This window comes from Grampus griseus (genome assembly GCF_964374135.1).
Source record: "Grampus griseus genome assembly, chromosome: 5".
Lineage (NCBI taxonomy): Eukaryota > Metazoa > Chordata > Mammalia > Artiodactyla > Delphinidae > Grampus > Grampus griseus.
Window position 1 is genome coordinate 73,487,356 of NC_138998.1, and position 27,993 is coordinate 73,515,348.

General features: G+C 47.6%; 1 protein-coding gene across 1 annotated transcript in view; it reads left to right on the forward strand.

The window, feature by feature from the left end:
- The window catches only part of SLC12A8 (solute carrier family 12 member 8), a gene marked incomplete at its 3' end in the record, with an annotated part of 128,808 nt that overhangs the window by 49,488 nt on the left and 51,327 nt on the right, over positions 1 to 27,993 (forward strand). Inside the window, 1 exon segment of the mRNA XM_082655597.1 lies at positions 26,735 to 26,848. Coding sequence (XP_082511723.1) covers positions 26,735 to 26,848 — 114 coding nt within the window.

A 27,993-nucleotide genomic window follows, 5' to 3' on the forward strand; every position in this document is an offset into this window, starting at 1 on the left:
TCATCCAAACTTGCATCTGCAAGCAGGGGTGGATTAAAAGACAGTGATAGGTGTGGAACACTAAGAGGCCATGGGGAGAGGGACTGACCACAACAAGGCCCAGCACTTGTGGACCTTTGGATGGAAATAACTTCTTTTGTAGAAAGATGGTTGCCACACATAGTAAGACAGTTGCTTATCTATATGATAGTAATAATAATAGCAACTAGTCTTTATTGAGCACTTAATATATGTCAAGCATTGTTTCATGTACTTCACATGTGTTAATTCATTTACTTCTTGCAACGAGAGGTAGGTAGTATGATTATTTCTGTTTTACAAATGGGGAAACTGAGGTTGCGATTGGTATCTTGCCTTAAGGTTACACCATTGGTAGAGTTGATAATCACTCCAGATAGTCTAGTTCCAGAGCCCAAACTCTTTTTTTTAAATGTTTGTTTGTTTATTTATTTATTTCTCTTTGTATTTTGGCCACGCTGTGTGGCATGTGGGATGGTTCCCTGACCAGGGATTGAACCCGGGCCTCTGTAGTGAAAGCGCCGAATCCTAACCACTAGGCCACCAGGGAACTCCCAGAGCCCAAACTCTTAATCAGTACATTGCACGCTTCTTGAAAGTCTAATGACCCTAGACCTGGGTCTTAAGCCAGAGATGGGGAACTTCTGGTCCTTAATTTAATCTGGTCTTCACATCAGTTTTAAGAGGTGATATAATTTATGCCTGAAATTGTGAAAATGCAAAGGAGATTCTCAAAGTCTTTACAGAAAGTATACCTAGATCTCACAGATGGACATATTACTTCATAAAGGTAAACAATTATGTTTTTCTCTGTGAAATGAAGTGCAGGACTTTACAGAGAAAGAACAAGGCGGGGGGTTACCCCTAAACAGGAGGGAAAACATTCCTGCTTCCAACATTTTCATTAGAATTAATCTCTTAAATTACTTTATTGTAAAATGTATCTTGCATATAGAAGAGTATGTAAAGACATATGTCCTGGTTAAAGACTAGGAAAATGTCACCTAGTCCCAGGTTAAGAATCAGAAGATTGCTGGTCCCATGGGAGCTCCCTGTTCCTTCCTCCCCAAGTGCGTCTCTCTCCTTCCCCACCAGAAGTAATCACTATCTGACTTTAGGTGCCTGCCTTTCTCACGGTTGTAATATGTGTCAGGGATGCTTTAGAGGACTGAGCAGCTCTATTTAAATGTCTAAACTGATCATTGCCTTCCTCTAGCCCTCAGGAGTAGGTCAAAATAGAGCACTTCTGGGGGGTGAAGCAGCAGTCTGAGGAGGGGAGAGCAGCAACTTCATGGCCAAGTTCATGGTCAAGATGAGCCAAGCACAGCTAAGACTCTGAGATAAGTTCACCCCAGTGTTCTGACCTCAGGTTAGAAACTAGGTGCAGCGGCTGTGGGGGTCTTGGTGATGACGGCTTTCAGCATGTCCTTAGTCACATTTCTCCAGTCTGGGTGGTCACCCTCTACTCCTGTGCATAGCTGTCATCCCAGGATCTCCATTCATCCTCCTTTATCTCTCTTCTCTGTTGGAACTCCTGTTTCTGAATACAGTGCCATCCTATGAGTCTGCTCTCTCATTTTGATAGTGGTCATCTTCTAGTAACTTCTTGTGAATGAGCATATGGGAGATCAATTGTTTGAGATTTTCTGTGTCTGAAAATTCTTTTTCCTCTGCTTATACTTGACTGATAGTTTGGCTGGGTATGAAATTCTAGGTTGGAAATTATTTTCTCTTAGATTTCTGATTGCTTATCTCCATGCTTCTAGTGTTGCTGCTGAGTAGTCTAAAGTCATTCTGATTCATAATCCTTTTTATGTAACTGTGAATTAGGAGGAAGTTCTTCTTGCCCCCAGTTTTCTGAAATTTCAAAATGATATGTTATTATGAGATTCTATTTATGTTATGCTGGGGACTTGGGGGGTCCTTTCTGATAACTTACATCTTTCAGTTCTAGGAAATCTTCTTGAATAATTTCAATGATGATTTTTTCCCCTGTATTTTCTGTTCTCTCTTTCTGGTACTTCTGCTATTTGGATTCTCTGATTTTTTTCTCACCTATTTTTATCTTCACTTTCTGAGAGCTTCCCTCAGCTTGATCTGCCATTCTTTCTATCAGCTTCCTCATTTTGCTACCATGTTTTTACTAATCAAGACTTCTTTTAGTTTTCTGAATGTTACTTTTTATTGTTTTAATAACATCTTTTTGTTTTTGTTGTTTCATGGATACAATATTTTCTCTTAGCTCTCAAAAGATTTATTGATATATTAAAAATTAAAAAAAAATCTCTGCATAGTTTCTGCTTCCCCTAAGCTCCCTTTTCCTCTTTGTTTGGGTTTTAGCCTCTCTAATAGAGGAATTTATCATATATCTGGTAGTTCTTGGCTTTCTGTTCATGATAAAAGTTGGGGGGTAAAAAGCTGATTGGAAGTACTGAACACACAGTTGAGTCCTGTCAATTTTGAGCTACATGAGATAGTTTGGATAGACTAGTTGTTGGGGACCCTCTCCTAGGTTCATACATTTATGTGCTTCTGGAATTGTTTTACTTTCTCTAGAGAGGAGCCTTCCAATCTGGCTGAAGGATGTTTCTGGCTGCCCTTGTTGTGGGAGCTGAGTTGGGGGGACTGGGGGGGGGTCTCTGCTTCCAGTATTCTGTAAATATAGACTCAATTTCCCTCAGCTGGCCCTGGCACCCCCTGTCAAAGCCCTTGGCATAACCTTTCCAGAGAATAAACCTCCAGACTTCTGCAGGTTGGGGAGCACCAGGTGCCTCGTAGCATGAGTGACTTCTCAGAGTTCCCACCTTGGTCTTCCTTGTTTCAACCCACCAACTCTCACTCCCATGTCCAGACACCTGGTACTGCCCATGCTGAGACCTTTGAGAATTGTGTGGAGTCAATCAGGTTGGTTCTTGCTTTCCCCTCTGCAGACTTGAGATTCCATTTTCTCACATCTGATCCTAGTTCCACTGCACCATCTACTTTTTAGCTTCCAAAACTTTGTTGCTGTTTTCTCTATTCTTACGGATTTACATCCTTTAAAAAAAAAACAAGAAACAAAAAACCTTTACTGTCTGTAAGTGGGATTTGGGGAGAGAACAAAATTAAGTACATGTATTCAGTCTGCCATCCTACCCCAGAGGTCTGGTGCTAATATTTTTAAATGACAAATTGACTATATTTAAAAATTTTTTTAATTAGAGAATTTTATTTATTTTTTTCCCCCTCTAAAAATTGGTATATTTTTCAGGTATAAAAGAATATTAGTATATCTTTTTGAGAAAGATCATTGTCTCTCTTGCTCTGGCAAACTTCAAAGTCCTGTACTCAGGACTGTAATCACTGTGTATTATATCTATGATTCGGGGGACCACTTGTGAAAACATGAATGAAACTTTTTTTTTTTTAGCTGTAATTCAGTTTATTTTCATGGGTAGGGATGGGAAAGGTGGTGAGGACTCTTAGGGGAAGGGGTTGGTCCCCCTTCTCATCATGGGTGAAGAGGGTTGTTTGTAGCTTCTCAAGTCCACAGGCATAAAAGTCCCACAACATCTTGAATCCCAGCTGGCCTGTGTGGTGAGCTCTTGACATTCACTGCAGACGAGCAGGAACGCACTGAGATTTAGCATTTGACCCGCAGCCCTGCAATCTGCTTGCTGATTTGCAAGGGGAGTCTTTGTGGTTCCTCTTCAGTCCCATGTCTGCTGTCTCCGGCACCTGGTTTTCTCTCTTCTCTCTTTCTTCCTTCCTTTTTGGTTCTCTCTTTCACTCTCTCTGTTCATTCTCTGCATTTTTCATCCCTGCTAGTGTTGGAGGGTCTCCTGCAGAGGCGGGGGGTGGCTGTGGCTCACTGTGGGGACAAACTGAACGGTGCTTTTTAAACAGAGGTGTTTTTTTTTTTGAAGTCGCTTGGGCGATATTGTAGAAGAGATATGAAGAAGGTATTTTCTCTTGGTGGATTGCTGCAATATGATTTGTAACCTGATGTTACAATAAATATTTGAATATACTTGTTATCTCCAGTACGTGTGACCTTATGGGTTGCTACTTCATCATAGCAGTCAGAAACTGTGACTTAGCATCGTGAAAACCCTCCCAAGTGACTGTGAGAGCTTTCCTCCTCTACTTTTGAGAGCTTGCAGGCTATAGAGAAACAAGTTTTAGGTTTTGCTCTAGGGAAAACAGTGACTCCATGCTTGAAATATGTGGGAATAGTATCTAAGAAAAAGCTTGAGTTGTCTAAAGGGGATCCTATAATGGGCATCAGGGCTCACTAGGACTGAAAATAAGCAAAGAAACAATTTACTTAGAAATGAAACCTTAGGTTGAAATGGGAAAATGCACTTATTCCTGAAAAGATTTTTCACTGTCCATTTTATTTTTTAAAAAATTTTGTTGAAGTATAGTTGATTTACAATGTTGTGTTAATTTCTACTGAATAGCAAAGTGATTCAGTTATACATATATGTATATATTCTTTTTGATATTCTTTTCCATTATGGTTTATCACAGGATGTTGGATATAGTTCCTTGTGCTGTACAGTAGGACCTTGTTGTTTATCCATTCGATATATAATAGTTTGCATCAGCTAATCCCAAACTCCCAATCCTTCCCTCTTCCACCCTCCCTCCCCCATGGTAACCACAAGTCTGTTCTCTATGTCTGTGAGTCTGTTTCTGTTTCATAGATAAGTTCATCTGTGTCGTATTTTAGATTCCACATATAAGTGATATGTAGTATTTGTCTTTTTCTTTCTGACTTACTTCACTTAGTATAACAATCCCTAAGTCCGTCCGTGTTGTTGCAAATGGCATTATTTCATTCTTTTTTATGGCTGAGTAGTATTCTATTGTGTGTGTGTATGTGCATATATATATATATATACACACACATATATATATATACACACACACACATATATATACACACACACACACATATATACATATATATATACACACACCACACCTTCTTTATCCATTCATCTGTTGATGGATATTTAGGTTGCTTCCATGTCTTGGCTATTGTAAATAGTGCTGCTATGAATATTGGGGTGTATGTATCTTTTCAAATTATTGTTTTCTCTGGATATATGCCCAGGAGTGGTATCGCTGGATCATATGGGAGTCCTATTTTTAGTTTTCTGAGGACCCTCCATACTGTTCTCCATAGTGGCTGCACCAATTTACATTCCCACCAACAGTGTAGGAGGGTTTTCTTTTCTCCACACCCTCTCCAGCATTTGTTATTTGTAGACTTTTTGATGATGGCCATTCTGACTGGTGTGCGATGGTACCTCATCATAGTTTTGAATTGCATTTCGCTAGTAATTAGCGATGATGAGCATATTTTCATGTGCCTATTGGCTATCTGTCACCGTGCATTTTAAAGTTTTGTCTTGTTAACATTCTTTCTGTGATTCCTTCATTGCCACCTTGTTCTTCCTTTGCCCTTTGTCTCTTTATCTCTGTCTCTCATTGTCCCCACTCCACCTTTATTTCTCTCTCTGTCCGACACTAATCAATTAACCAAAAACTTTTCCTGAGTGTCACGGTGTGCAGACCCAATGCTAGAAGTTTAAGATACACACAAGAATACGGCACAGTCTCTCCCCTAGCCAAATAATCACCATATGTTGGTTAAATGTTATAAAGGAAAATGTACGCATCACTGTTGGAGGATAGTGGAAGCACGGTTTTCTCTGGGTGTTGTAGAGGTCTTCAAGGAGAAGGCGACATTTCAGTAGACCTTGGAGGCTGCGCAGGGGTTCGCCTAGTGGTAAATTGGGGAGGGTGATCCCAAGGAGAGGGAACAGCATAAGTGAAGACACAGAAGTGCGAAGTGCCTGAAAAATTTCAGAGTTCAAGAAGTTAGGTGTGCTGGAGCTTAGGATGCTGGGGCAGGGTGGGAGAGAGAGGGTCAGAGGAAATAAGGCTCTTTCAGGTTCAAGGAACAGTCGTGTCCTGGGGTGATGGTGGTTGAATGTGAGAAGGCAGAGGGAAGCTCAGGAAACTCTCAGCAGCAGTGGTGTAGCCCTTGTGCATCCCAGTGCTTCCAAGATTAGCTTGTGCCACAGGCCTCGGTGACAAATGGAACATTAGCTTGTCTCTGTTGGGATTACAGCTGTAGTTGACAGGTACTGTCCTCTGCTGCCTCCTCTGAGGGTCTCCCCCTCCATTCTGGCTGAGGACCCTGGTTGGGCCAGGTCTCATGGGAAATCTCTTGGACAGTGGACTCCCTCAGAATCAGCCTCTGTGTGGTCATCTTTGGCTCAGGCTCCCAATTCTGTTTCAGAGATTGTGTCCAGGAAGTCAGAGACATAGGGTACAAGGAGATCTTGGTGTGGAAATCAGTTCTCATGGCCCATATCCTTGAAAGACGTAAGCATGGAGGCATCAAGGGTTTCCTGGATTGTCCAGTACAGAGAGGCCGGGTTTATCCCATGGGCTAGGTGGAGCTAGCCAACCTGAAAACTGTTTCTTAAACAACAGTAATTAATTTTCTGACAGTTCTAAAGGCTAAGAGTCCAAGATCAAGATTCCAGCTGATTCAGCTCCTGATGAGGGACATCTCCCTGGCTTGCAGATGGTCACCTTATCTCTGTGTCCTCACGTGGCCTTTCCTCAGTGTATGTGAGTGTGTGTGTGTTTGTGTGTGCGTGCGTGCACTTGCACATGTGTGGGTTGGGTAGGGAAAGAGTGAGAGCGTGTGCACACTAGCTCTCTGGTGTCTTTTCTGATTAGGACACTAATCCCATATGATCAGGGCCCCACTCTTATGACCTCCCTTAACCTTCACCTTTGGAGATGGAGGCCCCATCTCCAAATATAGCCACATTAGGGGTTAGGGATATGAATTTAGCGGGTGGGGTAGGGATACAAACATTCAGTCCAGAACAGCTGGTGTACTCTAAATTATAATTCTAATTTATTTTTATTGAGAATAACACATTTCATTTTAAGATATGAAGTATAAAGTCTATTTCTTTATAGTCTTTTTTTCTTTTTTTTTTACATAATTGAGCTCACACAATGTATAGTATTTTTAAAGTTAAAATTAATGTAGCAACATTCAGAAGTCCCAGATGGAATGTAATATAAACATAGGCTTCATGACTTATCTTGAGGATTTTCTTAGTCTTTATAGTTAGAAAAGCAAACAAATAAACAAAAAAACCAGGGGTAACTTAAAACTCCACATGAGTTTTAAAGATGCAGAAAACATAAAAGCTGGGAAAGGTCAATAGGTTTTTCTTTTAAGTGGGGAAGTTGCAGATCAGATTCTCTCTTCGGGAATCCTGCCTGGGGTTAGAGTGGGTGCAAACAGAGAGGGACTAAAGGCAGAGGGAGCCAGTCAGTGAAGTCTGCAGTCATTCAGACAAGAGAAAACACAGCCTGGACAGACGGAGTAGAGGTGGGGTAGAGATGAGGACCAGATGTAATTTGGGAAACAATTTCATGATCTCATTCTCTTGACTTGTTCCTAAATACCTCTTTATTTTTTCCATCTCCTCCCTCCCCACCCCACCCCCCACCCTGTGCTCAGGCTACCACCACCCTGAGGAACATGCACACACTCCTTAAATGCAATCAAACGAGATTTCTTTTAACCAGTGAGACCCTTGATTGATTTTTCTCTTGTTAGTTTATGATCCAAAATAATAAACAGAGATCCTGCTGTAAATATTTGTCTGAGCCCCGCACCACCAGCTGTGTGAATGGACACACACATAAACCCACACAGGGCCACAGGCACTGCTGACCCGGCCACCTGAGATACTCTATACAAAGCACCCAGCACAATGCCTGGCACACGAACCCAAACATTTCACTTCTTCCTGTAAGCCTTGGCCAGCCCCAGCCAGGATCCAGTGACGAAAACCTGCTCACTCTGAGCTAAACTCATTTGCATGGCTTCTCGTGCGCTTTGTATTTTTAGTCTTTCTCACACGTACGCTCTCCCATTGGACAGCGGGCTCCCTAATTAGCTCACCCACATGCACCATGAGAGCATGACTAGACACCCTGGGCTGAGGTCTCTGCTTGCCCCCAGGCCTAGATTATCACTCTATGTGGCCATCATTTGCATGTGAAAATAGCATCTGCCTCACAAGTCTGTGGCCCAAACAACAGTCCCTTTCACCCTGAACACAGGGTCTAGAGATGTGAAGGGGAGAATTTCCCATTTCTCCAAGAATTTGTGTCCCTTTCCTGAAAAATTGAAAATATTGGGTTATGAAGGTTTTTTGCTTTTTTTTTCTTGCGCAAGTAAGCCTAATGATTAAGAAAAGTGGTTCAGCTCTCAGTACTTTCACACTTCTTTCTTTTTTTAACATCTTTATTGGAGTATAATTGCTTTACAATGGTGTGTTAGTTTCTGCTTTATAACAAAGTGAATCAGGTATACATATACACATATCCCCATATCTCCTCCCTCTTGCGTCTCCCTCCCTCCCACCCTCCCTATCCCACCCCTCTAGGTGGTCACAAAGCACCAAGCTGATCTCCCTGTGCTATGCGGCTGCTTCCCACTAGCTATCTATTTTACATTTGGGAGTGTATATATGTCAATGCTACTCTCTCACTTCGTCCCAGCTTACCCTTCCCCCTCCCCGTGTCCTCAGGTCCATTCTCTACGTCTGTGTCTTTGTTCCTGTCCTGCCCCTAGGTTCTTCAGAACCATTTTTTTTTTGTTTTTTTTTTTTTAGATTCCATATATATGTGTTAGCATACGGTATTTGTTCTTCTGACTTACTTCACTCTGTATGACAGACTCTAGGTCCATCCACCTCCTACAGATAACTCAATTTCGTTTCTTTTTATGGCTGAGTAATATTCCATTGTATATATGTGCCACATCTTCTTTATCCATTCATCCGATGATGGACACTTAGGTTGCTTCCATGTCCTGGCTATTGTAAATAGAGCTGCAATGAATATTGTGGTACATGACTCTTTTCACACTTATTTCTAATAGGCCATCAGATTTTTACGTCTGCATCAGTTGGTGCATTAGAAATCTTGCCATGCCCTTGTTCAGACATTCTTTATTAAATGGCCGAGATATGGTTAATACTTTTTGAAACACTAAGAATATTTCTGCTTGTACGTAGAGAAAAAAGTAAAGTGAAATAATTTATTAAGAAGAGAAAAAAGTAAAGTTAAATAATTTATTAAGAAGAGAAAAAAGTAGTGGGTCAATTCACATTGATACAGATTTCTTGAATATAAGATCTGAAGATGGCATAGTGACCAAGGAAGGTCATGTTTACTGAGCGCCCTCTACGTGCCAGGCACTGTACTGAGCATTTTACACCTCACTTTATTCTGACAATGTCTGTGGCGTCCATGTGCTATTATTGTCCCTACTATAAAGATGAGAAAACTGAGGTTCAGAGAGGTTATCTTGCCTGTCACACAGCTAGTAAGCCGTGGAGCCAGGATCTGCACCCTGGCGGCTGACCTCAGGGTCCATGTCCTTTGTAACCATCAAGCTCACACTGCCCCTAGCCACGCTAATGCCTGAGTAAGGGAACAAGCGGTACACTTAGGGCGTGATATTTAACACGCCTTTTGAGGCATTGCTAAATAGGAAAGTGAAAGGACTACTATAGTTACAGTGTTTTGCATTGGGAGAGATGAAGCCAGGGCCTCTCAACCACTGTCTGTGGGACTCTGGGCCAGGACCCTACCATCTGTGGGTCTCAGTCGCCTCATAATAAAACTTCGTTTTAGATTCATCATTTATTAGAAGTCAGTGGGCTGTGGTTCCTTCCAGATCTAACCCCTCATCTGTTGGTGTGCAGAGTAGGTGTCATGAAAGGACACTAGTCGAGAGCAGCCAACTCCACCAGGGATGGGGTAGGAGGGCGTTTACCTTTGTTTCCTCACCTGTGAGACAAGGAGGCTTCTAGCTCCTGAGACTGGTGTTTCCAGTCATATCCATCTCATAACTGAGGGCAGAACTTTGTCTGACACCGCCTGCCTAACTCCCCGTGTTTCTCTTGTGCCTCCCAGCACGCGAAACATGCCCTAAGTAGAAAAGTACAAGAATGTGCTAAAAGGTAGAGAGGAGAATCTCCTTGTGGGCTGTCCTTTGATGTCTCTGAAAATAACAAGACAAAACTTCGGAAACAGCAGAAGTGCTGGTGGAAGGTGAGAGGGTGTGGTAAGCAGCTTCAGGAAACCCTCTCTACTTTGGATTCTGAGGGTGCCCAGAGCTGCTGGGAAATACCGAGATCATTGTTTTAAGCTGTGGTAGCCTCCAGGATGGGAAGCGCATCTTACTGCCTTTCGCCCAGTGTCTTAGAGAGTACCTGGCGTGTGGCTGGCTCTCAGTTACGCTTTGTTGAATGACTGACTGGGAAAGGAATTAGAGAGAGCAGGCGCCAGTAAGGCAGGGGAACGCAGTCCTAGAAAACGCTGATCAGAAGTGGGATAGGCGTTGTAGGAGCACAGTCGGCAAAGAAGTGGGAATGGGGGTAAGAATAGCACCTGCTGGAGGGGCTGGCCCACCGGGCACATACCTCTTCCTGCCTCCCTTTTTATCCTCCTTCCATCCACCCACCCACCCAACCAGCAGTTCCCAAAGCCCGCGGGGTACCAGGAGCTGGGCTCCAGGATCTAGTGGAGAATAAAATGCATGTGGTCCCTGTCCTCATGCAACATGGCGATGACTAGGGAAGATCACTGCTGATGACAATGTGTGCTTTAAGATTAGTGCCACCAGAACGCAGGCTCCTTACTGGCTGTGTGACCGTAGGCAACTCACAGACTCTCTCTGAGTTCTCTCATCTGTAAAATGGGATGGGTGTTTTTAAGGATTATAAATCATAGTACATGTCAATTGTGGGGTTTTTTCTTTGAGTTTGTATATTGGGGGCAGGGGTGGGGATTCTCTTTCTGCCCCCAGCTGCTTTCCAGAAAATGAACACTTACTGAACATCATAGAGAATAACTCTTCAGTTTTATTATTCTGACAATGATTTCTTTTGCTAAACTACTTCCTGCTCCTCTTAAACTGGCAGAAGCCAAAATGTGAGATTTCTTAAGGTACAACAACTTATATCCCAATTGCAAGAAATCATTAGAAACATTCAAAAGTAAATAAAATAATAAATTGGAACAGTAAATCTGTAATTACTGTCCAAATGAGCACCATTTTAAACTTAAATCTGCCAAATGTGGTCGTTATATGAGTAGTTACGCACGGCACACCCTTAAGTTCCTGCAGTCAGAGAGGAGGTGGAGTTAGGGCCTAAAATAGGCTAATAATTGCACCAGACAAGCCCTATATATATATATATATTTTTTTTTTTTTCTCAAGTCTGTATTTGAAGTAAGATGAAGATCACTTTTTTGCTTTCTCATGCTGCAGTGACTCTGGTGGAAGTCACTTTTCAGAGCACTTCCCCCTCCGCAGTTACTCCACGACCCCGGCTCCTACTGTGTGGACAGATGTGCTCACACAGCACAGGGGGTGCCGGGGAGGGGCTGTGGGGAGGTATGGGGCACTGGCCTCCAGTCCAGGCCCCATCGCTTCCTCACTCTGTGACCTTGGGCAAATCAACTGTCTGTGCTCCAGTTTCCTCGTCTGGAAGATACAGTAAGTCCCCTACATGCAAATGAGTTCCGTTCCAAAAGTGTGTTTGTGAGTCCAATTTGTTCCTAAGTCCAACAAAGTTAGCCTAGGTACCTAACTAACACAAGGCTAGATAGTACTGTACTGTAATAGGTTTATAATACTTTTCACACAAATAATACATAAAAAGCAAACATAAAGAAATCATTTTTAATCTTACAGTACAGTACCTTGAAAAGTACAGTAGTACAGCACAACAGCTGGCATCCAGGGGCTGGCATCGAGTGAACAGGCAAGAAGAGTTACTGACTGGAGGAGGGAGAGGAGGTGGGGGGTGGTAGAGCTGAAGGATCGTCAGCAATAGGGGACCGAGGGCAAGCTGGAATTTCACTCACGCCTGACATTGATGGCAGAGGTTCTTGTTCCTTGCTGGATTCAGTTCTATCTACCCTCTTGAAAAAACAATCCAGTGATGTCTGGGTAGTAGCTCTTTTTTTCTCATCATAGATGACACGGTAGCACTGGATTGCATTCTGAACAGCTGCTGCAACCTTTGTGTACCATTCTTCGTTCAGGTCCTGTGCCTCAAAACTAACAGTGCCTCCTCAAATAAAGAAAATCCCCTTGTCATTTCCTGCATCATGAATCTCTTCGGTCCTTCAGTTACTTCTTCTTCCTCTTGTCGCTCTTCGTCCTTTCTCTGGGCCTCCAATTCCATCAGGTTTTCATTAGTAAGCTCCTTGTGTTGCATAGCAAGGAGTTCAATGAAGTCGTCCTCTTGCAGATCTAGCTTGAAATAAAGATACCGTACTACCGTACTCTATACAGTACTGTACAGTAAAGTACACAAGAGCACAACCACTTGTAGAGGATGCACGCACGTGACAACGTATACCAGGCACGTGAACAAACCTCACGTGATTGGACATTCGAGCGCGTGTTCGTATCTATGAAAGTTCGCAACTTGAAGGTTCGTATGTCGGGGACTTAATGTAGAGAATAATGATACCTCCCTCACAGATTGTTTCAAGATTAAATGAGGTGATAAACCCTATTTCCTCAATTCTAAGATACCATCAGTTTTACTATACACCAAATTTTCAGGTGGAAAAAAATGTTACCTTACATCTACATGTTGAATGCAAGACAGCCAAGTTTCAAGAAATCAAAATGTAAAAAAAAAATTACACTAAACTGAGGGATTCTAGACCAAGGTAGGGCAGTCTTGTTATTGTGGACGTCCTCTCTGTTTGAGGAGCTGCGATCTGTGCCCAGAAGCCCCTGTTAGGGCCACTCTGCCGAGTGGTCTGAAATGGGCTGCCTTTTCAGCAGTCCTCCTGTGGCCCCACCACCGCCGAGCAGATGGCAAGCCCAGTGTGGGTGAGCTTGGGCACGTCGTGGCTTCCTGTTTGTGTGGACGTTCCACCTTGTAGAGAATCAGAAAATACATCAGCAGTCACTTCTGGACCAAGCAGTCCCTCTCCTTCCATGAGTTTTTTTTACACCTGACCTGGTGCCTCCTAACCATTTTCACGTCACTGCACAGCCAGAAAATGTTAATATTTGTACAAGACTCCAGGGTAAAGGGAGAAGCAATCAGGCCACGAGGACCAAATCCTCGTCATCTGGAACCCATTCAGGCCATTCCAGTGTGGCTCCCCTTCTCCAGTTAGTTTCTACAATGAACAAGGAGGAGGAGAAAAGAAAAAGGAACCCCTGGTAGTGTTCACTGGTTTTCGCTGGAGAATTTTAAGAGCATTTTAAATTTTTTTCAAAGCTTTTTTTTTTTTTTTTTTGCGGTACGCGGGCCTCTCACTGTTGTGGCCTCTCCCGTTGTGGAGCACAGGCTCTGGACGCGCAGGCTCAGCGGCCATGGCTCACGGACCCAGCCGCTCTGCGGCATGTGGGCCCGTGGCACGAACCCGTGTCCCCTGCATCGGCAGGCGGACTCTCAACCACTGCGCCACCAGGGAAGCCCCTTCAAAGCATTTTTACAATAATGGTCTGATATCTTGATTGAAACACCCTCAAGTATTTCATAATACCATATACCATAAACAAACAAGCTCCATGTGTCAGAACCAATGGGGAAGCTCATTAGTAGTATCATGTATATATTCCCTAATGGCCCGAGGCCTGGGAATCTGAAATGCAGAAGTACTCCCGGTGCTTGTTTTTGTGCTGACAGATCTAGGAACCACAGCCTTAAAGGCCCTTGGAGGGTTTCACCTGGCTCTATACCTTTTATGCCCTACACTGTTCATTTACCTTTTTTACCCCACAAAGGTAGCCTTTCTGATGCAGTGGTCCAAACCTAGTCACAGAGCACCCTTGCATACATGCCTAGCCCTGCCTCTGGTGTACGAGGAGACACCACAATGAGTAGGGAATCTGAAGATCTGCTGGGCCAGAAGCTTGCAATTTTCTACAAGAACAGTATATCTCAGAGTCTGGTCTGGGGACTGCCTGCATCAAAATCACCTAGAAACTCATTTAAAAAGTCTGAATCAGACTCTCAAATTTTGGCCTAGTAATCTACATTTTAAACCAGTACCTTGGTAATGCTTATGCACATTCAGATTAGGGAACTACCGCATATGTGCGATTTAATAATTCCATTGATCTGCAAAGGGTTAATTTCAGGGTAAGCACAGACGTTGTTACCTGGGTCAAAGGCAGACCTTTTACTGCATCATAACTGTCCCTACACACAGCTGACTCCTTCAAGTAAGTAACCTTGCTTCTAGGACCACCATTGGGGTAGTAACTAAAGAAGGGTGTTTAGGCCCCACAATTCTGTCAGTGAAGCAAATGGTATAGTTAAAAGCCTGATATGATGGCTTGAATAAGATTCAACACATCCTCCCTTATCTTAGTTTAATCTGGCAGTGGGGGGTGTTTTTGCTTTTCTCTTTACAAGTTTCTCAATCAGAGTGGAGCTTCTAGAATAACTAGTTTTTAACAGGATCCATGAACCCCTGAAATTGCAGGAAAAATTTTATGTGAATAAATATATTTTTCTAGGAGAGGGTCCAGAACTACTGCCAGATTCTCAAAGGAATCTTTGACCCTGAAAGGGGAAAGATTAAGGATTTGAACAGAGGAATTTTTAAGGATTAGAATAGTGAAGAATTGTAAACAAAGGCTCAGGTCTGGGTCAGGATTTCGGAACTTTTGCAAACCGAACCAACAAAATTGTGATCTCCAGCATTCCTCAAAACATACCTGGTTTTTCTTCTCTGTTTTTCCAGCCTCATTCTTTCTTCCTTTACGTTTGTCTCTTTTTCCTCCACAATCTTTTTCCTCTTTTTCCTCCCTATGTCCATCTGGTCACCCCTCCTCGCCATCCACTCCCCCTCCCGTCCACTCACTGACTGACCTAAGTAAAAAGCAAAGCACGCTCTTCTATGTGTTCTACCTATGGAATAACATTTTTTTTTTTGGAATACCACTTTAGGTTGGTGATTCTTATTTTTAAAATTAGGTGAGTTGAACATTTACCATTTCTCTGGTAGAGGGAGAACATAATACTCTAGGTACTGTGACTTTCCGGCTTTTGGGGTTCAGCCCTCAGTAGGAGGTTTTCTGGGGGCAGTGGTCCTCACTCCTGTCTGGCTGGAGGAGGGCAGGGGCAGGCACCCTCAGGCCTTCCTCTTGTTCTGAGTTTGTCTCTGTTGAAGAGAGTGACTGACCAGAATCCCAGGCCCCTGGCTCCAAGGCCCTGCCACCCTCTCCATCGAATTATTTTCATTTGCTGGCTTTGGCTGTGGAAAGCAGAGAAAGGAACCGTTAGGCCAAGGAGGCCGTGGGGACCTGGTCACAGCTACAGAAGGAAACCAGAGCTAACACTGCCCGGCTCTCTCCCTGTGTCTGCTCCAGCTCCGTGAGCAGCAGGGGGCTTGGCCTGCCAGGCTCCCCGGCTGGTGTTCTGGGGATGGATGCCTGAAGCATGAAATCACTGGCTTGGGAGGGCCCTCGCCTTGCTGGGCTGCCTGCCTCAGCCCTGAGCAGCCGGGGGTTCCAAGGAGGTGGAGGGCGACACAATGAGGGATGGGCTGGCATATCCTGTCTGTGCCCCCAGCTCCGCCCTGCTGGGCCTCGTGCTCCCCTCACTGCAGGAAGGGGTCCTCTGGCTGTGGGAGGTGAGCGGGATGCCCTCCGCACGGCCGTGGAAGGGCAAATCATGGCGCTTTCTGGCTCAGGCGTTTGGGGAGCACCTGTCAGGTTGAGATGCATTTCAGTGGGTCTGTGAGGGACACAAAGGCAGGGAGACGTGCCCTCAAGTCACACATTCGGGTGGGGGGTGAGGTGGCCATGTACAGGCACAGAGAATCAGATAGACAATCTCAGGCCCGGCTGGGCTGGGCTGAGCTGGGCTGGGCTGGGCTGGGCTGGGCTGGGCTTTGTGGAGCTGGGCCGGGTTCCGTGACCCGAGGAGCCTGTGGATGCTGGCTGGAGGGGAGAGCGGAGCTTGCCACGGGTGCCTTTGGCAGGAGAGTGCTGCCTCCTGGGGGCCGGCAGGAGATGAAGCCCCGAGTCATAAATTCCAGGGCCCAGACGAGGTCAGTGCGGGAGGTTTCCGAGCTGGCGGCAGAAGGGGCCCCAAGCCTGCGCACCATCTAATTTATTTGTCCCTCCAGTCCCAGACCTAATGCTTACTGGGGACCGGGCCACGCAAATTCATCGTCAGGGACGTGTCCTGAAGAAATAGAGAGCCCTCTGCCACGGGCTGCCCAACCCAGGCGCACGGGAACCCAGAGCCCAGGCTGGCACCAGGCAGCGGGGCAGCCCCTAGAATACCTTCCTGGGGATTGCATTTGCCAGTGAATTTCTGGGCCCCATAGAGAGTTGACAAGTGGCTGTAACTGTTGGCCCAGTTTGAAAGATTGCATCATACCACAGTTGTCAGAGCCATGGCTTTGGACTCAGACCCCTGTGTTCAAGTTCCAGCTCAGCTGTAACTCATTGCATGGACTTGGTCAACTCTCTGACCGCTCTCCCCAGTTCTGAAAAGCAGGTAATAATGCCTCCTTTACTGGGTTGTCAGAGCATAAAATAGTACATGTAAGAGGCCTAGAGTCATAGCTGTCACGAAGTGGGTGCTTAATAAATCATTATTATCATTATCATTGTTTATCCTGGAAGAATAGGTCTCTGGAGGCCCCTGGGTTATACTACAAGGCAGTGCTTCTCAAACTTCAAGATCTGGGGATCTTGTAACGATGAAGGTTTCAGTTCCACGGGTGGGGGCTGGGGGAGGGGAGAGCTGAGGTTCTGCAGGTCTGACAAGCTCTCAGGTGATGCTGATGCTGATGGCCCAAGACCAGGTAGGGCCCCGTCGTCCAAGTCCCCTAGAGGAGCGGCCCAGCCTGCTTTCTCTTTGCACTTGCCGAGGGCAGCCCAGGGTAGCCCAGAGTAAAGGCACACTCATTCCAGGCCAGCTCTTATTAAGCAGGACCGGTGTTAAACACTGCTCCCAGGCCTGGGGTCCCAGTGACTAGGAAAGCATTGAAAGCAGGACCGTGTCAAAAACAAGACTGGGACAACCGCACCCTTGACTTTGCTGAGGTTTTCCATGGGATCTGGGCATGGTTGATACTGAGAAACCACAGTCTGTGCTTCTGGACAGCTCTGCCTTAAAGGCCCACAACCCCAACCTGTGACCCCTGTGACCCCTGTGACCCCTGAATAAAAGCCTGTAGGTTCTAGAAGTCAACAGAGGGGGTTGTGATTTTCACCTGAACTCCTGAGAACATGGTGCTTTCTGCCCAGCTCCATCAGGGAGGAGTCGTGTGTGGTCAGATGGCTCGCTGGGGCTGCCCACTCACCTTGCAGCGGCCAGGAGCTGACGCGTCCGTCATCTGAGGAGGCAGCTTGCTTTGGCGGGAGCATCGGAGTCTGAGACTAGGACTAGTCTGTACCTGTGGCTTTGTTCCTCCCTCTCTGGTCCACCTTGGCCAGGAAGCTCCCTTTATCCTCTATTCCACATCTGCAAAGCAGAGAGGAGCCTAGGCCAGAAACAAGGATGCTGGAGGTAGTCCCTGCAGGGGGTACTATGGAAAGAAACGGCTTGTGTTTGTTTTTTTTTAATGACAAAATATGTATAACATTAAAAAAAAAAACATCTTAAAGTGTGCAATTAAGTGGCATTAACTCCATTCACCATGTTGTACAACCATCATAACTGTCTGCTTCTAAAACATTTTCATCACCCCAAAGAAAAACTGTCTATGGACCAATAACTCCCCAATCCTCCCCTTAGCCCCAGATAACCTCTGTTCTGTTTTCTGTCTCTGTGAATATGCCTATTTCAGATGTTTCATATGAATGGATCACACAGTATTTGTCCTTTTCTGTTTTTTTGCAGTTAACACGTTTTCTAGATTCATCTGTGTCGTAGCAAGTGTCAATACTTCGTTCCTTTCAATGGCTGAAGAGTACGCTATGTATGGATAGACCACATGCTGTTTATCCACTCATCTGTTGATGGACACTTGGGTTGTTTCCATTATTTATTAAGAAAGTATTAAATTTTTTGCTTACCTCCTGGGTCTAGGCAATGGAGACACACCAAGAAACAAGACAGTACGGTTCCTACCCTGACCTGGCAGGTTGGCAGGCAGTGACAACAGAGACCTGAGTGCCGTTGCAGGGCACACGTTGGAGGGAGCTTGGCCACACTGGGTTCTGGTCTTGCCTGACCAGCTGCTGACTGTGTGGCATGGGCTTCTCCTTTTTCGGACCTCAGCCTTCCCAGGTGTAAAATGGACTTGAGACCAAAGACCCCGGTGGCATTATCATTCTGTAGTCCCGTGATACTGAATCTTCTGCTGTGGGTTCTAAGGGAGCGTCTGCTGCATTTCTCTCTTGGGTAGGGCTTGGGGTCGGGGAGAACGCTGGGGCATGTGGAGTCTGAATACCTCCAGCGTGGTGCTGGACAGGAGGGTGGCCCTGCTTGCATAACCAGGTCGATGCTGGATGCCCCCTGCAGGGGGCCCCTTGTCCTCCCACCCCCTTCTCAGCTGCCTGCCTGGAGACAGTGTCCAGGCAACAGTGGGGCTGAGACGTGACTCCCAGGTCGGAACTCTGGGCCCCCATGGAGGCTGGAGCTGTGGGGTGGGCAGCCGACTTGGGGGGACCCCCAGTTGGGTTAGATTTGGGGGGTGTAAGCGTGTGTGTGGGGTTTAAGTAGGATGGGAGTTGGGATGCCAGAGGCAGGGACGGCCAGAAGGAGTAAATGGTGGCTGGGAGGAACCCACAGCCTGGGTGGAGACTTCCTGTCAAAACAGCCACTTATCCTGGCGGGAGAGTGCATTCCTTTCCCCCAGGAGATAAGAAGGCCAGATTTTTTCCTTTCTCAGGGCTCCTTTGAGCTGAGAGCAGTGTCGGGCAGCCCACAGGGGGCTCCGTGGGCGGGGGGCTGGGGGCTCTGCAGTCCCTTCCGTCTGGCCTCAGCCTGACCAGCTGGGCTCCTGGCTCCCCTACCAGACTCCCTGCAGCCTTGGGTGAGCACCGACCCCGGCGGCAGCGGCAGCCAAGGGTTGAATCCAGTCTCCTCTCTGTGCTTCAGCTTCCTTACCTAAAAAATGCACTACTTCGTGGGGTGGTTGTGAGCAAATATATATAATGCGCTTGGAACGGTGCCTCGCACAAAGCCTTGCTCAGCGTTTGCGGCAATCCCGGTTATTATCGTGAGATACCGCTTTGTTTCTTGGGTCCAGGTGAGCTGCGAGTTCCTTAATGTTCGGGGGCATTTGGCAGTCCTTTGCTCGGTCGGCCTCCCCAGGTGAAAAATCTCGTCTCATCTCAACTTGCTGACCCCAAGGCCATTATAAAAAAAAGTTTGGTTAAGCATTTAAAATAGAGCCCGTGGCAGAGGATGGAACAGTTTCTTGCATGTTTGTTAGAAATCCTCCCTTTTACAAGTGAGAAATCCTTTTCTCAGAAGGAACTCCAGGACTGCCCGTCCTAGATTGTAGGGGTTGGCAGGAGCTTCTCTTCTTACTGGAAACTTTCAGCCATCCCCTCCCAAGGGGGCTGCCCTGACATCCCCCCAACCCAGGCCCTTCATCCCCTGGGTTACCTAGCCCTGGGGGCTTTTCCGGCTCTTCCCACCAGCCAGTTGTCCCGGAGGGTGGAGGCCTTCCCCGGGGGCCTCTGGACAGGCCCAACCCCACTTCAGACTTCCCTTCTAGCCACTGCTAGAATGCCCGGCCTTCCCTCTGTGTATTTTCTCTCTGGGTGGGGGCCTGGGAGCTGGAAACCCTGCTCACATCCTCTCTCCACCCTCTCTTTGGAGGACCAAACTCACTAGGGCTGAAGCCAGAGAGGGGGTTGTGGTCTGGGGAAGGCTCCCAGCTCACTGCCCAGAAGTCCTGTGGGGAAGGAAATCCGAGCTGAGGGCGGGGGCCTTGGGGGCCTCTTCTGAACCTATCATTATTGACCCTTCCATCCCTTTCCATTGACAGTCCAAGTCAGTACAGCCTGATCCCGTTCAATTTCAGAATATTTCTGTGGAGCACCTGTAGTGGACCAGGATGGTTACGACCCAGTTCAATGGGAGAATCCAGCAAATGGGGACTTGGTGTTTTGCGGACTCCAAATGGGACTCTAAGCTGGGGTTACTTTCCCACTTTCAGTTCTCAAGCCTTTTGAGTAGCTGGCTTCTATCAGTTCCCTCCGTTGTTAAAACGGACTGATGAATTAGACCAGGAAGCTTTCCGTATCCGCACTGACGGAGGGTGCGCCTGACTGTAAGGCCTAGTGGCAGGACTTGTAATTCATAATTGCTTTGTTTCATTAACAGATGAAAAATGTGGCAGTGACCTTGTCTCACAGTCTGGAGCTCACATTGTATCCACAGCCACAGAGAAAGGGACGGGGTAGCAGGGAGGTAGGGGGCAGCACTGACAAGCTTTGGAAGCTAGTTTGGGATTTTCCATCTGCCGCTGGAAATCAATGGTGTATTTGGACAATGTTCTCTGAGTCTTGAGAATGGGCTTCTGGCTGGCAGCTCTCAGAATTAGAAGGGTTCTGAAAAACAACTTAATACCTGCTACTGGGAGCGTGATCTACGTCACCTGGGTGCTCACTGAGATTGCAGCATCTCGGGCCCATCCCAGATGGACAGAGTCAGAATTTGCAGCGAGTCCGTGGAAGAACCAGGGCGTGAACCCAGGTGTCGTGAGTCTTGGTCCTGTCACCGTTCTCCCCTTCCTCCCAGAGATCTTCAGGGCCTCGTGCTCCACCCCAAGGAGGAGGAGAATAGCCTGGGCTTCTCCTAAATCTATGCCCTTTAAGCTCAGGTTTGGGCTCATCCGTCTTATGACTGAGGCTGCCTCACCCATTGCAGCTCCCAGACCTGACACCAAAGCCCAGGGGAGGAAGGATCCACGGACCAGCCCAGGCTGCCGGGGTTTGCCGGGCCTAACTGCCCATCTGTGTCCACCTCGGACCGTCTGGGGTTGGGCCGTGTCTGAGTAAGCATGGGGACGGTGTGGGCAGGAGCTCTGTGAGGGCCTTGGTGACAGGATGGGGCCCGGACACGCCTTTCTTTCCTTGTCACTGACCTCTCTATGTCAGGCCATTTCAGATGTGTTGTCCCTCCCCCAAACTGCGGGTCTCCGTCCCTGTGAGGCAGAGTCCTGGAGCAGCCCAGGCAGTGCCAGGTGCTGGGCATACCATCCGGGTCCCAGGCGGGCTCCACTGCGCAGGAGACCCTCCGGAGGGGCCTTGTATCCAGGGAGAGGCTTGGCCCTCGCACAAGGCGCCCAGTTCGCGTTTCCCTTGCTGCACACCCTACTGTACTTCCTGCTCCTCTGGGGATCCTCCTCCGGCCGGCTCGCTGGCCTTCTCTTGCCCTCCCCACCCCCAGGCGTTGTTTTGGTGTGTGTGTCCCTTCCCAGAACCTCGGCCTCTCCTTTCCTTTTCCTTGCAGGGCTGCTCTTCCTGTGATCTCCCGGGGTCTGGGCGGCGTGCCCCTCCCTGCCTTCCTCTCTCTTTCTATTCCTGGTTGGACCAGCCTCTCTCATTGTCGTTCCCAGGAAAGGGCTGTCTCGCTGGGCGAGGGGTGGGGGGACCCGAGCCGAGAAGAAAGCCGGGCCAGAAGCCCCCGCCTCGCCGGACCCGCAGCTCACGGAGGGGCGGCAGGGCCCACGGTGCCAGCGTCATTTTTAGCAGTCTCACTTTCTAAGTTAGTCAGCGGCCATAATCTGACACCCACACGTGGGGGCCGATGACTTCCTGCTGCCTCTTCTAATTTCAGCAGACCCCAGAGGCAGGGCGGCACGGGTGGGAAGCCACAGGGGCCACACGGAGCTTCCCAGAAGCCACCTTACCAGAGGGTGCTGGGCCCGGCCCCGAGGGAGCTGCGCTCTGTAGCAACTTGTGACCCAGGCTGGCCCCTTTGGCCCAGGCGTGGTAGGTGGGATCCCATGGGATCCCTTGGGCACAGAACCCCTGGACCCTGCAGAACCACAGGCGCCCTGGTGGCATCCCAGGAAGCCGTGTTACCCGAACGCTGAGGAGGAAGGTCACACCTTCAAGTATCTTCCCTCGGCCTGTTCTTGCCTGGTTTTTGTTGTGATTCGTTTTCTCTTTCCTCACTCTGTTCTGTCTTTGTTCTTCCTAAAAGCTCATAGCTCACATGGGACCAAAGTATTTTTTTCTGTGGGTACAGAAACAGATGTTCAGGTCCAACCCCGATACAGTCACGTGCAGCAGCTGCAGACACTGGGCATCCCAGGCCTCTCAGAGTCGGGAGACATCAGCTGAGAGCACCCCAGCCCCTCATGTTACCAGCAGAGTTGCTGAAAGACCCACAGAGGCAGACACATGCTCTAGAAATCTCTGGGGAAACAACTCAGGATGAATTCCAGGGAGACGGTATGGTCTATGGAAAATTGACCTCAGACAGACCTGGGGTCGAGGGTGGGCTCTGCTTCTTCCCAGCTGTGCACACACCCCCTCAGTGTGGCATTCCATAGGGAGACACCCTGTTGGCCCCCCACAGGTGGAGAAGGGGAGATGCCATGATCTCTGGTGGCGTTTTGCGGGGTTGAAGGAAACCTGGGCTGTATGCGTGTCTCTGTGAGGGAGGGTAGTGCTAGGGACCTGGAGACCGGCCTTCTGGGGGAGAGGCAAGGGCTGTGGTACAGGCAGGTCTGCTGTGTGACCTTGGACAAGATTCTTCACCTTCGTGAGCTTGGTTTTCTCACCTTTGATCTTGCAGGGTGGTTGTGAGGATCGAGGATGATGTAAATTAATTGGCGCCCAGTGACCGGCAAGTATGAGGTGCTCAATAAACGGCCACTGGCGATTATGTTCAGAATTGCCCGGGATGTCCCTGGGGGACCTGCGCTGTCCCCATGCACACAGAGACTCCTCGTTGCTTGGCACCGACTGCAGCAGGAAACGTTGACCTCTGTTCACCCCGAGGCAGGGCGTGGTGTTGCTCAGGGCTTGGGACGGCGTAGGTGCCTGCAGGGCGTGTCAGAAGTCTCAGGTACAGAGGCAGCCCCTGGAGTAGAGGTCCTGAACCTCAGGGTCCATTCCCCCCACAGAGGCTTCAGGGAACCCCCAAATGGTATGCAAAATGAGCATTCGTCAGCTTCTCAAACAGGGCCGTGACTAGAAGAATTAGGGACCTTTGTTCAGCAAATCAGACAGCAAGACCCACTGTGAGAGGCCACGGCAGGTGGGTCTGCTCTGCCCTGCAACACTGGGCATGGCCAGCTGACCTCGCCCCACGCCTCAAGTACAAGCCAGCCAGAGACATCAGTGTCTGACCTGGACACCCGCTCTGCAGAAGCCTGAGATCCAGCTGGACCACTGGTTAAGGGTCTGGGCGAGAGACTGGAGCCCCAGGAGTCAGGGCGGAGGCCAGTGGGCCAAGCCTCTGGCGGGGCTGGATCAGGACTGGGGAGCCTGACGTGAGGTGGGGTGTCAGGTGGGTGGAAGTCATAAGGGCCCGGGAAGGTAGGGGCGGAGGAAATGAGGTAGGTCCACCACGTGAGCCTAGGGCTCCTTCTCATCCACTGGAATGTGGCACATGTGAAGGGTGGGCCCTAGGGTCCGCCCCTGCTGGAGTGGGCTTGGTCAGAAAGGTCAGAAAGTAAAACGATCTCTTAGGCCTTGAATTCCAGTTTGAAGAAAATCACTGCAGGATCTTACCTCAGAACTTATTCAGAGACCTCAGGCTGTGGGCTGTAGGTGTTCCCTCTCTCTCTTTTGCTCAATTTCTTTTTCTTTCTTTTTTTGCCCCTAATTTTACTTGCCTTTATGTTTTTCTCATAAGCCACTTAAATCATTTTGAAAAGCAGGGAGAGGATAAATGGAAAGAAAAGAAAAGAAATGAATTTGTTTATAGAAAAGCTATCTGGAGAAAGTAGGCTTTCAGTTGTGGAATGTTTTGTTCGCTTTTCTAAAAGACTTTAATTTTTGATAATTTGATTATGCTCATTAAAGACAGGTGGAAAATTTGTAAACATAAAAAAAGAAAGAAAAAGAAGTCCAAAGTTGCATTATACGAACAGCCACAATTAGTATTTTGGTATGCTTCCTTTTCCTATATATCTACGTTAAAACTTTTTTTTGTATTCATCCTATAAATGGTATCCAGTTTTCTTACTGAACGTATATCATATATAACATGGACGGTTTTCTTTGGCACTAAAATGTCTTTCTTTAAATGTTTTAAATTTATTTTATTTATCTTGGTTGCGCTGGGTCTTAGTTGCAGCAGGCAGGCTCCTTAGTTGCGGCATGTGAACTCTTAGCTGCAGCACGCACGTGGGATCTATTTCCCTGACCAGGGATCGCACCCGCGTCTCCTGCCTTGGGAGGCAGATTCTTAACCACTGTGCCACTAGGGAAGTCCCTAAAAAGTCTTTTTAAGCATTTAAATACCTCAGACTTTCAGAGTTAGACATTTAGACACCCCCCGCCCCGTTTACACTATTATAAATAACTCATTGACAAACATCTTTGTCCATAAAGTTCATTTTCAAAGTTAAGGTTATTTCCTTGAGAACAGCTCAGAACTGGACTTGAGGGGAGAGGGCTGGGGCCAGCAGCAGTTGTCAGCGTGAGCGTGTGCTTGCGAACGTGTGAGGGCCGCCCTTGCGGTGGCCCTGCAGAGAATGGACCCCACCCCCATCCCCGAGTGAGCCCAGTGACTCATTCCCTCACTCTGTGGATCTTGGTGGTGGTATGGAGGGAGAGAGAAGGCATTCCAGTGACTCATCTATGGCGCCTGCAATCCCTCTGACCCTTCAGGCTGACCGGGGCCAAGCCCTTCAGGCCTGGTGACCAAATACCCACCCATGTCAGGGTGGCCTCGGGACGGCGGAGATCAACGGAGCCTGATGAAGTGTTTGTGTCCCGCACGGCCGGCCTGCCCAGCACGCAGCCCTGCGCTCAAACGTGCTCAGGCCTGTGCCTCATCCAGCCTGGCCGAGCTCCCTTCCAAGGCAGGCTGGGCTGGTTTTCTCCTCAGAAAGTCTAGTCAGCAGGGTCAGCCAGCGGATAGACTAAAGTTAACTTAGCTATTATTGCTGTTTTGTTAATGAGGGGAGGACCGGCTGTGAAGATGCCAAACCATTCGGAAATGTTGCACAGTCCTTGGGATTTAAAGTTCTGGAGAAAGAGAGCAGTCAACAATGATTTTAAGTCCTGACTGGACTCCCCAGGGTCCCTTGTACTTCACTGAGCTTTCATTTTACTATTTTTTTTTTTGAAAAATACTTTTCCTATGAAGATATGAATCTTGGAAGCTGTGAGAAGTGCTGGCACTATCATTGGACTCATCAGCGAGACGGCGCTCTTTTGTGGATGGAAGGTCAGGGTGAAGTTAAGCCCTGAGGGCGGTGGAGGACAGGCTGGCAGGAGATGGTCACCGCAGCCCTGGGGGTCAGCTACGGCATGACTGACGGCTGAGAACTCATCCTACGTAGCTGTGGGGTTGGAGGGAAAAGGAGCAGGACCCGGTTCTCTTGGACTGGAGTTCACGGGAACAAACCAACTCATTCTCCAAAGGCAGAGGCTGGATGTGCTGGGTGTCCCTGAGCCCAAGGACACTTGACCTGTATCTTAAAATTCCACAGCCCACTAACATACCCATGGGTGCTGTTCAAGGTGACCTCCTTTGACAAAAAAGCAAAGTGTCTGTAGGACTGAAACCTCTTGAAGACTTTCATTTAAGGCAATGTAAAAAGTGTTTAACATGCTTTGAAAAAATCGTATCTGAGATGTTCCTGCTGTAAGGTAGTCTGTGAACCAGTCAGACTGAACGCACGGCATCAAAAGATCCAAGAGGAAGATTCCTTTGGTGTGACCCGCATTGGCACCCTGCGTGCTGTGTGGCGGGCACAGTGGTGACCCTGCGGGACAGAGGTGTTTTGAGACCGCATCTCTAGCCCCAAGGAGTCTGGTTGGGAAAAGACCTAACGTGGCTAGTCGTGGAGGGCACTTAGGAGAAGGATTCTGACCAGGGAGCTCGTGTAAAGCCCAAAGGAAGCAGAACTTGAGTTGGGCTTGGAGAGTGAGTACCATACTGATGCTCAGAGAGATGGGGGAAGGGTCTGGAAGCAGGGGACACGGGGCTGGGTATTAGTGGCGTTCTTGGGCAGAGTCATCTGCGTCACTGTTGGGGAGAGGAAAAAGCCAAGGACGAATAGGAAATGGTGGGCTGTTGCCAGGCTGTGGAGGGCTTTCACACTCATCTGAAGGAGCTTGGTCTTTATTCTGTAGCTAATGAGGATCCGTGGGAAGGTTTTTGAGCAGGGAGGTAACTTAATGTTTTAAATCAGAAGCACACACGTCAATACATACTCATGGAAAGATTTCAGCTGTACTATAAGCAAAACAATACAAATGCTACCCTTCCTAGAGGTAACTACTGTTCTTCTTCGTGTCATTTTATTTACCTATATCCGTAGATACAGTACATAAAAATCAAGCCCCAGAAGTGGGAAGGAAGATGGTTCTGTCATCTTCTGTTTTCCCTCCCTGCTCCCCACCCCCAATCACACCTACTTTTGCTATTTAAAGTTACATAAGCGAGGACTGTAATCTAGGGAAGCCTGTGCTATACATCTTGTCACTTGGCTCATTTGGCTTTCCTTTGTTTTATTTCAGAGCATGGTTTTATTGGATATTCACCAGAACTGCTGCAGAACAACACTCTGCCTGATTACAGCCCCGGCGAGTCCTTTTTCACCGTCTTTGGGGTGTTCTTCCCAGCAGCTACAGGTATTGGCGTTGGCATTCTTTTTCACTCTCACATTAGGGGTATAAGTAAATGCTTGGTTCCCAAAACTCAGTATCATAATTGACCTGCACGTGCTCTTAGGATATATATATCTGACTTTATCAATGACTTTAGCTTTAACTAAAAATCTGTTATTTTATTTTATTTTTTTATTATTTTTTTTTTGCGGTACGCGGGCCTCTTACTGTTGTGGCCTCTCCCGTTGCGGAGCACAGGCTCCAGACGCGCAGGCTCAGCGGCCATGGCTCACGGGCCCAGCTGCTCCGCGGCACGTGGGATCTTCCCGGACCGGGGCACGAACCCGTGTCCCCTGCATCGGCAGGTGGACTCTCAACCACTGCGCCACCAGGGAAGCCCAAAATCTGTTATTTTAACAGAGAGTTTACTTGTTCATAATTCCTGAAAGCCCCCAACACGATTTAATCCTCCTTACCCCTTATACTCATATGTTGACACCTCTTGGCCAAGTTAATAGAGGGGATGTATTTCTCTTAGGGCTGAACAGGATGGATTCCTCCACAGGACAAGCTGCTCTTTCCACCTTGGAAAGAGTGCAGCCTGGTCTAGAAACTCCCCTTCCCCTAACCCAACCCATGTGCCTTCTCCCAGGGGGACAGAGAAATGCTATTGTCCTCTTATCACACTGGGTGTGGGTGAAACCAGGATCCCCCATGGGCAATGACTGAGTCTCTTTCCCCTCCCTTTCCTGCTTTCTGCTCTACAGTGGCTGCAGGAGTCTTCCACAGTGGAGGTGCCTGTAGAGCTCTTGTCACCTGCTCAGGGCCCCAGCCTAGAAGGCAGTAAGCTAACATGTTTACCAAATGCTCCGTAAGAAATAACCGTTTGTGAGGGACTGGGTTTGTTCCCAGGACACAGACTGAGCAAAACATCTCATTCTCGATCAAGGCAGTGTCGATGCCCTGGAGTGTGGCTGATTTTGTCTCCTTTTTCTCCTCCCTCTGCCTTCCTCCATAGAGAAGGGAGGAAAAGCTACTAGATTGTTGAAAATTCTTAAAACTGTCCATATTGAATGTGGGCAAGGATTCAGAGAAACTGGAACTCGCATACACTGCTGATGGGAATGTAAAATGGCACAACCATTTTGGAAGATGGTTTGACAGTTTCT